Source organism: Amblyomma maculatum, chromosome 1 (genome assembly GCF_055883805.1).
Source record: "Amblyomma maculatum isolate TAMU_Amacu chromosome 1, ASM5588380v1, whole genome shotgun sequence".
NCBI lineage: Eukaryota > Metazoa > Arthropoda > Arachnida > Ixodida > Ixodidae > Amblyomma > Amblyomma maculatum.
This window is the reverse complement of record NC_139344.1, coordinates 17,891,595-17,905,006: the sequence shown is the minus strand read 5'-3', so window position 1 is coordinate 17,905,006 and position 13,412 is coordinate 17,891,595. Positions and strand designations below refer to the sequence as shown.

At 44.7% G+C, this 13,412-nt stretch overlaps 1 protein-coding gene across 3 annotated transcripts in view; it reads left to right on the top strand.

Annotated features, from left to right (window-relative positions):
• The window catches only part of SCaMC (Short Calcium-binding Mitochondrial Carrier), an 80,340-nt gene that overhangs the window by 29,405 nt on the left and 37,523 nt on the right, over positions 1-13,412 (top strand). For all 3 annotated transcript variants that reach the window (XM_084587817.1, XM_084587816.1, XM_084587818.1), the window contains exons 6-7: positions 6,961-7,107; positions 11,725-11,835. In XM_084587817.1, the coding sequence (XP_084443943.1) occupies positions 6,961-7,107; positions 11,725-11,835 (258 nt within the window). The remainder of the gene's footprint in view (positions 1-6,960; positions 7,108-11,724; positions 11,836-13,412) is intronic.

Below are 13,412 nucleotides of genomic sequence, written 5' to 3'. Positions count from 1 at the left end.
AGTCAGTGGCAAACCTTTCATAGCCATTCAGGGTGCCTTAGAACAGTGCGATCACATTGAAAACCTCTGCCATGGGTTAGACGATACCTGTGGTGTAGAGCAAATGGGGGCGGAGGGACTTGTGGGTGCCATTGAAGGCATTCGCTTCCTTCTCGTGGGCATTGTCGGTTCCCACTCTCGATCTTTGCGATTGTCGTTGCTTCTGCACAGCACCATTCTCACTTCACACAGCTCAGGCGGGCATTTTGGCGTGTTCGAAGCATGACCTGCGGTGGCGTTGCAGTCTCAATGTGAAGTGGTGCGGATATGACGAAAGCAGGACTCTTGACTCAAATGCAATTGAATATTGTTGCTTGCAATCGAAACGTGAGAAGCAGTGAAGCTCACAGCTTCTGAGCCCAATTTTTCACAGGAATGGGGTTTTCCGGGTACCACTGAATCCTCAAAATTAGTCAGCGACTAGTTGTGAAGGCATTAAATAACACTGTAACCACTTCCTACAAGCCAGGATGAAAGAATCTTTAGTAATGGAAAGTAAAACTCAAGGTTTACTGACTAATGTAAAATTAAGATATGCTTACATTTTTCTTCGCTGTTTAGTGACATGCGTGGCTCATTTTTGGTGCCTTAGTTTAGTTTCATTTTTTTTCTTACTAAGAAGCACTTGACCTGAGTATATCTGAAATTTGGCCCTTTTTTTGGCGAGCACGTTCAAGCAATTCAATGTCGGTAGACTATATTTTTGGATGCAAAAGGATAGTGAAATCTGAATGCTGTGATCTGTGTAAAGTTTTGAAAGTGTTCAGAAGAATCGACTGTTAGCCTAGTTTGTACGTGATAAGAGTAGATACACGGTGCAAAATGAACATGATGAAACAAAAAAATAGCACGGGCAAGGCGAAAGTGTGCACCTCGTAGAAGCCAGAGCAGGCAGAATGCACAGATTGATTGCAGTATTGTGAAGATACGCGCTAGTAAAAAGAATTACTGTAAAACCTTGTTAATTTGGCCTTCACAAGATCAGGAAAGAATTTCAAATCCAAAAGTTTTCATTATCGAATGGTCCTAAAAACGACTGCAAATCATTTGCATCACAGTAATTGGATCTAATGAATGCCTGGTACAGTCGAACCCGGATATATTCAACTCGAAGGAGATCGTGAAATAGTTAGATATATTGATTATTCGATATACAGAAATCTGCTTAAGACGCTACTTGCGATGGTGAAAAATTATACTGTATTTGTCGCGTAATCAACCCACTCGCATAATGAACCCACTCCTCACATTTGTCCGAAGAATTTGAAAAAAAAAAAAAAAAAAAAATGTATGGTAGCACGTCCCTCCGTTTTGACTGTCGCGTATCCACAGCTCATTTATTGGCTGTGCGCCAAGATGCTATGCAGCGATAACATCACGGCATGTTTATCTTTGACTATACTTTTGATGGATCCTGCGGTGGCAGGGAGCGAACTTGGCAGAGTGCCTGTGATGACTTGATTGCACAAGCCTGGTTCGATTTGTCACGCCGCGCTTGAGGCGGGCAGTCCACTGTCACAAAATCATTTGAAGGCATAATAGCTGCAAATGCCGTTTGAAGCGAACAATGCTAAAAGTCGGTGTCATGATCACAGTTGTGCTTTCGTTGATTTATAGATGTAAAAATGGACGACTCTCACAATAAAAAAAGCCTGCCTCTTCTTAATGTCCGCAGCCACCATAGCTTACGCTGCGCCGCACGTTCAGCACAAGTAAGTACGACTCTCCCTAAAGAAAAAAAAAAATGGGGCTTCCTAATGTACACAGCCGCCATAGCATACGCTACGCCACACGCTTAGCACGACTAGGATGGTTGACTCTCGAAAAATAAAAAACCCTGCCTCTTGTTAATGTCCGCAGCCGCCATAGCTTACGCTGCGCCGCACGTTCAGCACAACAAGTAAGGACAACTCTCCCAAAAGAAAAAAAAAAATTGCTGCTTCCTAACGTCTGCAGTCGCCATAGCATACGCTACGCCACATGTTCAGCACGATGGCCCCTGCAAAAAAATAAATAAAAAATAAATAAAAAAGAACTGCCGCTGCTTAGCGCCCGCAGCCGCCGTAGCTTACATAGTTCAGCACGACGACACGAGACGCGCATCGCACGTCAGCAGCTGCGCGCAGAGTGTTCACAACTCTCACTGGAGAAAGCGTCTACCACGGGCTGAGCGGCTGAGCTGGCTTGTCCGTGCATGCGTAGTGCTGCTGCGAACGAAGACCGGGAAAGAGAGAGGAAGGGGAAAGGTAAAGCTTGGCAGAAGAGTGGGCACACCCTTGCGCTTCGCTCTATCGCATTTTTCCCCTCTCCCGAACACCACGGCTGCATTGGTTCGCTCTCGTTCCTTCACGCACATGGCTTGCAAGCACCACGTTTTGGTGCAGCAGGGAACACCGCAACATGCGAGCGCCTTTAGGGAAAGGGCGCGGCACTGCCCTAGACCAGCCATCATCGAACTGTGCCCTTTCATTGATTCCGCGCGTGGCTTTGAAAGCTTCAAACGGCCGAGGGTGATGCGATCGTCTTTGAGGAAGGCGCACCATCCAACAAGTGGTGCGGAGTTCGATATACCGCATAGCTTTCCTGTACTTTTACATGGGATTTTCAAGGGGATATTCCTTGAGTTCGATATAACCAAAATTCGAATTATCCGGGTTCAACTTTATATGATATTTTATGCATCTGAGATGAGGACTAAGAGACGATTTTCCATGGTTTCGGCAAGTGCTTGGCTTTGCACACACTATTGGGAATCTCAAAGAATTGCCTCCACGGCCCCTTTCGCAGTGTGATGCAGTAACAATGGTGCTTCCTTTGAAACTGCCCTGTCACATTTTGAAGATGTTCATGCACGACTGTACGGTGACGCATTCTCAAAACATGGCAGTTCAACCAACTCAGAAGAGTGCAGGAAGCGAGTGGGTGCAAGAGCGAGAGAAATATGCGTAGGAGTTAGAATGGCACTATGTCATTCCAAAATAAAACTGAAAGGTCAGTGGCACACGAAACAGCATCTGAAGCAGCGTGACTGGCTGATGCGCATACCCGATGACAGCTGCAGGACGGTGTGAAGTTAAGGGAAGTGAAATTGAAACTATGCTGCTAGGTTATATTTTGTTTAGGGGGACTTCCAACCGTTGTTGTACCTGAGGTGGTGGGCACCATTGTTCCATGCAATTTAAGTTTGGGATGGTCTTTTTGGATGATTGCTAGCTTTGTAGGTTGTACCTAGATGTGGCCCCATCTGAATTAACCGGTGCGAGCTCGCCGATGCCATAAATTTATATGGGTGTCGGACAGGACAGTGCTCCAATTTCAAATTGTTCAAATTTCTGGATATTAATAGGGGTTGAATTAGAAATATTTTACTGTATTAAGCTCAGCTACAGTGAAATTGTCCAAACTTCTTAATATTAAGGGGAGTTGAACTAACAAGATTTTACTGTACTTAGCTCAGCTATAGTTGGATGCAACCTGCGAACAAAAGAATTTCACTTGTGAGCACTGTGCACTTGCTTCAACTTTGTCAGATCTTGGAAATAATTGAATAGGCTTCTACTTTTGTAAATTTGCTTAGTAAGGTTTTTTCACAAAGATATTTGTGCCAGTGAGCAGAGGCAGTGTTGGAGATGTGTCATAATAGCAGACCATGTTATGAATGGCTTTTTGTATAGACAGGCAGAAACATTGTATTTTAAAATTTTTGTGTCTCTATTTATGTAACTGGCTTTGCCATTGACACACCCTGATACAGCATTCAGGGCACGCAAGTGCTACATTTTGGATGCCGTAATTTTGCTTCTGACGAGTTCTCTTGCAGGTGGCCTTGCCACCAGTGGCTTCTGATTCACAGCTGCAAGAGCTGCTTATATAAGTGGCTAAACACAAGAGTTAGAGGCCATAATGGCACTGCAGTGTTTAGGAAATTAGCTTTTTGAAAATTTGGTTTGTTGCATGATATGGAGACATAGTTTTCAAGACTGTTTTTGGCAAGTAAAGAAGTAACCATAACCTGTGGTGTATGTTTCAGTGTGTTCTCTTCTTAATTTCAGCGCTGCATTTAATGGTTTAACATGGTTTAACATGCATTACTCCAGATGTGTGCATCGTTGATAGCTTAGCTTCTTAGTGAAATGCTAACCTGTAACATTTGTGCGGGGTTGCAAACTTGTAATGTACAACTGAAACTTTGAAGCTCAAGTTTCTTAATTAAATTAATAAATGTTTGAAATTATTTTTGTTCATTACATTCCGACGCACTGATGAAATCGGTATGTGAATGTCTCTATAAAAATGGTACCAGTTCTCTTCTGTCGATGTCTGCAATGGCGGAACTTCTACGCTTCTTGCATTTCCACAGAAACAGTGTGATTGACGAGGTTTCACACCAGTTCCTTTTCCCTGTTTTGCATATTAGCGAACAAAACGAGAGATGGTGAGAGCCCCGGCAGAATAACACCTCACTGGTGCTGGGAAAATAGCACTGTTCTCTCTTGTATCGCTGCTCTGAAAACTAGCAGAGAGCCAATCAGGGCTCTAGGCTTGTAGGGCTTATTGGCGTTCTGCCAAAAGCAAGTGTACACATCGCTCACCCTCATTTCATTATCTATCTTCTCCCACCGCTGCTCCTTGTAAGCAAAGCAGTATGATTGAAGTGTTGGTGCTTCTTGTCATAGAGGATAGGACATGCTTTTTTGGCATCAAGGAGCATGTAAACAGAGAAAATAATAGTGCCATAACTTCCATGCCAGCCGTCATATTCGTACTTGTCGAGATGCGACGTCGAAATCCTTTCGCCACTCCCTTGACGAACACAACAAAAATGGGTCCTGGCCTGGTCGCCTCCGTCGATGTCAAAAGCGGCCAAATCCGCATCGCTCGCTGGAAATTTGGTGTAGTGTGAAAAGGCATTTAGAAAGCAGTGGGTGTGCTCAATCCTATTTCGTGAAGTACGTTTTGAATACAGTAAAAGCTCATTGATTCAAATTTGTGAGGCTAGAAAGAATTATCCAGAATAGTGTGATGACCATTTTATCACATTTTCATCAATGCTTTATTGTCGATTTTTCGAACAAATCCAAGTAGGGTATTTCAGAAATTGTTCTAACCAAATTGAATATATTGCTACGGACGAAGGAGGAAGAAGAGGGCAGTGGCGCGGGCAGGAGCGCGCGCGCTAGGCCCACTCACAGATTCATTAAACGTCATCTCACGAACATCAAGCATCTTCTCTCCGTCTTCTGTTCTTCTGTTGTCATCGCTTGCCGCCACGTAGCAATATTACGACCTTTTCAAATACTTTTTGAGCAGTTAGCGCGAGGTTCCAATGAGGCTCGCCATAGTATTTTCTTCTATTGTTTAGAAAACGGGGACCACACAGATGCTGCTTACCATCCTGCAGTGATCAGTATGCGTTATGAGGGTTATTCTCGCAATGCGCCATGGGGAGCTAAATACTATAGTCGCCTTCTAGCCCTGGCGTGCAGTCCTAATAGACAGAGCTGTAACCTCCAATCCGCGGTGCAAGATGTCGCTACTGCGGCGGGTTCGGGACAGAGGGGACTAACACCGAGTTACATACTCAAACAGTTTATTGTGCTCGAGTACGCGGCAAGAGAACAGCACTCAAATACAACCGCCGTAGCGAGCAAACGTCCCGCTCATGTACGGGGGTGAAATAAACCACCTAAAGGGGAAGCACACGCAAGGAGGTGAGAGGAGTGTTCTGCTCACCTGGCGCAGCTTCGCGCTTACGGCCTGCGGCGGTAAATGCATACGACACCTGGTGAAGAGGGTGAAGGCGGCGGTCTCCCCGACGGAAAATAGAACTGTGCACGTGCACGCTCAACTGTCAAAAAATGCCGAGCGAGTCGAGAGCTTCGCGCTCCTCAGCTCGAACCGGGGAGAGGAGGTGTCCTGGCTAGGCCGAAGGAGAAAGGGAAATCCGCGCGGTATCGCTGAGGGAGACTGGGAGGCGGTGGGGAGTGGCCAGTGTGCTCTCTCCTCGCAGTTCTCCCTAACAGCGGGCGTGATCAAGCGTGTTAATTATGCGTGATCATTATAATGGGGGCAGGGGATTCGTGTGTATCCCCACAGCGTGGATGGCTTAGGCAAATTAGCAACCTTGCCTTATTGCCGATCTCATCCTTATAAAAAGGCTTTTTCTGCATATGTAACTTGGTGCTCATAGAGTTGACGTACTGAATTCTTATCGCAGTGCCTTAGTGGAGATCACTGTTGTGTCATTTAACAGTTACAGCTTTAACTCCAAGTCACGGACAGAAGAATATGGACCACACTTTGGCGGTCAGAGTCTTCTCACGTGTGAATTAATAAAACAGAATGCATGCTTTTTGCATATGCTTGTAATATTTACTTTTGTCTTTGCATGTGAGGACAGCAGACTTATTCTATTAGACTACGGGTCAGAAGTGTTTGAATTTGGAAGCGTTTTCCATTTTATTCTGTCCGCGATTGTACTGGGTCTTCAGTGTTTCACATCATTGCTCGTTGCGCATACTTATTTGCAAAAGTAGCGAACACTGATGCAAATATGCCATTCACATTCGCTTAACTGTCACTATTCTATTCATAGTTCATTCAGTGCTATCACAAATTGATTTGTATTTGATTTATGGAAAGCTGCGATGTTCATATTTGATTCAGCAGAGGTGCAATATTGGCATTTGATTCAGTTAAAAAAAGTTCTATTCGCACACCTTTAGAATACTCTTGAGGCTGGTGAGTCTCCAGTTTACAGCGTCTTTACTATGTAAACAGTTATTGTTTTGGGATATTGCAAGTAGTCCACTCATGTTTCGTAGAATGTTCAGCTTGAGGGTACACTGCAGAAATTTTGCTCTCTTCAGTTAAGAAGAAAATTTTGTGGATTTATAATTTTGCTTCTTTTGGGTTAACCAGGTTCGAGGCAAAGAGTTCCAGTCTATTCAACAATGCTTGCGGCACATGTTGCAAGAAGGAGGTATGCCGTCCCTTTGGCGTGGCAACGGCATCAATGTCATCAAGATAGCTCCCGAGAGCGCCCTCAAGTTCCTCGCTTATGAAAAGGTTAGCCTACACCTTTTACGTCTTCATGAGCTTATTCATCTCATGGTTGAACAGTAGATATTGTGTGTTACATGAGAACGCCTACAAACAAGTGTGGAAATGTAGCAAAAACCAGTCATGTATTGGAAAGTTTCACAAAGCATAAGTGGCGTTGCAGTTGAGCTAACATGGCGACTGTAAGAAGGACCCCATCTATGATCGTCATGGATGCATGCAGTAAGAAGTTTCACTGATTGCACAGTTAAACTGCATTGTTCTATTGAAGCTGAGAGTGTAGCGTCAGCTAAATATTTGGCAACAATTATAATATTTGGTGATGACTACAGTCGAACCCGGATATATCGAATTTTGGTTATATCGGACTCACGGAATATCCCCTTGAAAATCCCATGTAAAAGTATAGGAAAGCCGCGTCATATATCGAACTCAATTTCAGCGGTCGTTCGATATATCGAACTCTGCACCACGCACTAGAAAGTGTGCCTTTCCCAAAGACGATCGCATCACCCTCTGCCGTCTGCCGCGTGATGTTTTCAAGCCACGCGCGGAAGTAATGAGAGGGGGCAGTTCGGCTAGGGCAGCACCGCGCCCATTCTCTAAAGGCGCGCGCATTTGCGGTTATCGTTTCCCGCGCGCCAGCACGTGACGTTTGCAAGCCATGTGCATGAATGAACCAGAGAGAACTGGTGGGAACGAGAGGGGGAAAGCCCGACAGAGCGAAGCGCAAGGGTGTGCCCATTCTTTTGCCGAGCTATCTCACTCCTTCCTCTTTCCCGGCCTTCGTTCGCAGCAGCACGCACTACGCATGCGCCAAGCCAGCTCAGTGGCTGAGCCCGTTTTCAGACAGAATGTCAGACGCTTTCTCCAGCGTGTGTTGCGAACTCTCTGCGCGCGGTGGCTGACGTGGCTATGGTGCCTGCGGAAGTTAAGAAGCAGCAGATCTATCTTTCTTTTTTTTTTTTTTTTTTGCGAGAGTCTATTTTTATCGTTGTGCTGTACGCGCGACGTAGCGTAAGATATGGCGTTACGAAGCGGCTTTTTTTTTTTCCCCCGGGAGTCGTTTATTCTTGCATGTATGAATCAACGAAAGCACGCGGTCAGCTGCGATCATGACACCGGCTTTTAGCAATTTTCGCTTCAAACAGCATTTGCAGCTACTGTATCACGCTTTCCAATGATTTTGTGGCAGTGGACTACGCCCGCCCCAAGCGCGGCGTGATAAACCGAACCACGCTTGTGCAATCAAGCCATCACGGGCAGTCTGCCAAGTTCGCTCCCCGCCGCCGTAGGAGCTATCGACGTTAATGTTATCGTTGCACAGCATCTTGGCACGCTGCCAAGAAATGAGCTGTGGATGAGACAACCCAAACGGAGTGGCGCGCTATCGACATGCAAGCGAAAACGCTCGCGATTTCTGCCGCAGCGACACAGAAACCTTGTTTTGAGCTGCTGCGGTAGCTCGTACGGCAGAGGAACGCAGTTCCAACAAGTTGGAAATTTTTTTCTCTGCCGCTGCCGCTCGTCGCTGAGATTGCTTAATCGCTTGCATGTGAGTGAGCTGGCCTTAAAGTTTTTTGTTTTTTTTTTTTTCCCAAAATTCTCGAGTGCAAAAGTGGAGGGTGGGTTCATTATGTGAGTGAGTTGATTACACAACAACTACGGTATTGTTTTTTCGCATCGTAAGTGCCGTCCCAAGCCGATTTCTATATATCGAACTATTTCGCGATCCCCTTCAAGTTCGATATATTCGGGTTCGACTGTATTTGAATATTTGTTAATGGTAATGGCCCACGACCGGAGCATCCGTGATCCCCTATCACCCCCATTATATCGTGGCAAAAATTACCAGCAGTCCTCTGAGCACCCCTGAAGTTTACAATGTTTCGTTGGTGAGAATGAAGAATGTGGATATTACAAATGTTTAGTGCCGGTGCACAAAACCATGGGCCGCCGCCACTGCTGCTTCAACCCCATCATCGCATAACCGAACGTGATTTGGATGTGCTTCACTGCCCGCACCAAACAAGAGCCCTCCAGCCACCATCGTCTCTGTCTCGCCTCCCTGCAGAAAAACGCAAGCACTCGTGGCTGCGACAGCATGCCTGTATTTTTCTGGTGCTTCTCCAGCAAATAACTCTGGAGTGCTTCAACGTAAACATACATTTTTTATAGTATATTTGAAGCGTGAGCCCTAAACTCCTGCAAGAATGCGCTGATTCGCGAATTATGACTGTACCCACAGCGTGTTTGTTTACATAGCTTTTGTATATAACTGAACGCATGCTGCTGGTTCGCACGGCATAAAATGCAAGCTGAGCTAGCAATACCAAAAATATTCTCCCCTTTTCACACCAACTGCACCTTTATTTGTTTACAAACTACAAGAGCGCTGCAAAAAAGCGCTGAGGATGCTACATCCCCTGACTGTGCCACGTCCACAAGCGGTGCTGACAGCTGCCGGCTGCCCTCAGTATTGATCGCCAGACAGCGTCACATCGGCGCTTCCCACTCAATGTGCACGCGCTTTGTGATGTAAGCAGTCGCCGATTTGGGGTCACTATTGCCAGAACTACACTCGATGACCACATGCAACCACTAAAGCTTGTGAATGAGCACTTCATAACCACCGAAATTGCAGGCCCGAACCGGACAAGTGAGCTGTTCATGCCGTTAAATCATTGGGCGTCAAGTTCTCGCTCAGCCTCCGATCTGACCAAAACAGATCGGGCGACTGTTTGTTGATCAATTCGATTGACGTCGCGGGGCAGAAAACTTCGCATTATGACAATAGGTGACCGTTGGTCGTGCTGCCCTTGTCACTGGTGTGATGCGACAAATCAATGCGTTGATAAGCTAAGGAGCCTTACCGCGCAGCCCACTGACTGACAGTGCTTAACCTTACTCTATATTGTTTTTGTGCTGTAACATGTCCCTCAAGCACTTCTGCATGATGGACGACCACTGTGTCAATTTTCCACGAAAGAAAGAGACGTGTCCTTTGATATTGCAGATGACGCTCCCAGCATTTCACACGAGCATTTCAAAATGGCAGTCGCTCTCGGTGGAGGAGTTACCCTATTCCGATTTTTATCGCGTTTTTTGTAAAATTCACCGTGCGCTAGGCGCTAAAACCTGGCCAGTGGAATCACAGACTTACAATTCACAGAAGTATAAAATGGCAATACATCAACGACCCATCGGTGCCCCTTTAAGGGGACGAAGCAAGGTGTCTCTGCAAATGTCAGGAAAACATCTATAAAATGGTGCTGCTCGTATTTTAAGCATCAAATACAGACACCATTTGTGCATTGGTGATGTAGAAAAGGCTACATCTTTCGGCGACAATACTACATGCAGCAGTGCCGTTTTCTGAATTTGCAAAGCCTAAATCCAACTCAAGTTTTCAGAGGCGTATTTTTTACATTCATTGTATTAAACTGCATCTCTGGTTAATAAAATTTAGAAAAGGAGCTCTTGAATGTTGTCGACGGCCTTCAGTTTTGCAACAATATGCCATAAAATCAAAATTAAAAAAAAGTAGGTTAGTTAACGAATCATGTAATCATTAATCTCTAACATACATAATGTCCGCCTTACTGTGCAACTCACTTGCACACAATGCACTGACGTATCTCTCGTAGTTGTTAAAATCGCTTTGTTATTTTTACCCTGTTACTTGTCCTGCCGAAAAGAAAAAAAAAAAAAGAGTATGTTATCACTTTAAACAAAAATAACACTGTCAGCATTTTTTTTTTTTTTTTCAACTTCTATATAGGTTTTCTTGAGTTCTCTAATGATGAATAATGGGTATGGGGTTTATGGTTCATGCTTTTGTGGTTGCAGTGAAAGTCTGAGCTTATTGCTTCCAAAAGCCAAAATTTTGCTACAATTCCTCTTTTGTGTGGGCTGCAAAACAAGAAATTTTGCTATGAAATTCGATTTTTTATTCCACAAAAGCTAGTGTTTCCTGCAAAACAAACATTCTGGCTACAAGTTGTATTTACTGCTTACAACAGCTGTTGCAAAGGAACCTGTTGTCATTTTCATTACTCATGGGGGCATTGAAGGTTGAACTGTCGATATAAAACAAACACCTGGGTAAAGGTGTGTTACTATGGTTTTGTCTATGTGCATTTTCCGATAGAGTTGCTAGATGTGGTATGCCGTCTTTAGAGTGCACTGTGTTAGGTAAAGTAAACACGGTAGTAAGGGTCACTAAATTTGATCAATATGAGTAATGTAAGGCATGCTGTTCACTTTGCCTGTATTTTGAGTTCACAGCACATTCCACTGCACAATGTACCAATCCTTGATTATTTAGTACTTTTTTTTTTTTTTTTTTCTCCCCTGATTAGAGTTATACTGTAGGTTCATCTGGGTCATTACTCAACTGTGTCAGGTTGTGTCTTCAAGCTATTCAGAGTTCTTCAGCTGTATCAGTGTAGTAATATTTGCATTAGAATAGCTTGGCTGCATTTGACCGAGCTGAGTTTTGGAGCACTGCACGACAAGGTTATAAGTATTGGTCAGTTATGATTAAAAATGGTCTAGTAGTTTGTTTTTGGTCTAATTTGTTTGGTGGTCATGCATGGCGTTTCCTGCTGATTGTGTCTGCAGGCAAAGCGGCTAATCAAAGGCGATTCCAACCGTGATCTGGGCATCTTTGAGCGTTTTTTTGCGGGCTCCCTTGCTGGCAGCATCGCCCAGACAAGCATCTACCCTATGGAGGTGAGCAGGTAGCACCGCTTGGTGCTTGACTTGTGAGCACTTTCTTGTGGCTTTCCCATTAGCAGGTACCTGACTGGCCATTCTGGAATTTGGCTGCTTTTCCTTCCATTCTTGGCTAGACAGCCAGCCAGCAAGCAAGCCAGGGGTCTGACATGTGCATAAGTGTTGTGTTACACTGAGTCAGTGTTGCAGTTCTCTTGCCTCATGGCATGGCCTCCTCTGCCTCAACTACAGCACTTGTGTTAGGCCGATCCTTGCTTGCAGTACAAATGCAGCCAGCATTGTAGTGTATGAAAAACAATTTTTTTTTTTTCCTTTTTACATCTACAGTTATAGTAAACTTTAAGATAAACAAGGTGAAAGAGTGAATGCTAGGAGAGTTGTGAAGGAAACAAAACGAGTGCCATAAGTACAGTGTACTAGAATACAATGAGTGCAGCCATTAGCTATGTATAGCACCATGGATGGATCGAACAAAAAAAAAAACTGCATGCTTTTGTGTTGGGAATTCTTGAGGCAGGTGGTCGACTATCATGTTCTCATCGTGTCTGATATGGAGGAATGCCCACAGGCTGAATTTTGTTAGAGGTCCATGTTTGTCAGCATCTGAAGGTAGCCGGTGCACGCAATAAATGACAGTGAATAAAGTAAAGGAGGTGCATTTTTGATGTCTTCCTGATACTGCAAACTCGATCTCCATGCGATTGGCCAAGATATCCTGGTTTTGCCACGGTTGAATTTATGAAATTCACCTGATATTTCATTGCTGGTGAATATTCGGAAATTTCGTTGTCATCATTGTCTATCAAGCCAATGAGCTAACAAAGGGCACAGCTAAATTCAAATTCATATTCTGTTTGATTTTGCAACATCGTGCTGGTCATGTTTACAGCAACGCTTTTGCATAGTAGGAAGGTGGTGGTGGTAGTGGTAGGGGTTATTTATACACAAAAGGAAGGAAAAGATGTTTGCCAGCCCCGGTATCTGCTATCTGATATCTGACGCACTTGAACTGGGGCGGCGGAAATAAAGGGATAGTGAGGAAGAGGTAGAGGAAATCAAAGAGGTGAGCGATAGGGAGAAAGAAAACTGTAGGTAAAAATAAGAAATATATACACTATGGTACAGTAAACAGTAGTTTGCTTGAGGCCCACCCGCAAATGTCTTAAATCACGAAGCACTCGGCACATTGGGCGATCCTCTGCAATAGCTCTGCGTCCAGGCAACTGCTCACTACGCATGCACTTGCACACTATACAAAACACTGACGGCCGTCGTGGGCGTAGGGTGTCGCAACAACTGTGATTTTGGGTAGGCCCATGAAATGCCTTAATTCATGCATGCAGTTGGGAGTGTCTGAAACAGAATTGCTCCGTAATAGCAAAGGGCTTCATGGCTTTTTTCTGCCTGCAATGCTGTCGCATATGAGGAGGCTTCGCCACCCTAACAGCGAACAGCACATGATAGGCACGAAGTTTTCAGTAAGCAGGAAGAATAGAAATGCCGCGTGAACAGAAGCAAGGAAAGCGCACATTTGTACTGCTGCAACATAACACCTTCGAAAAACCGAAAAAGGT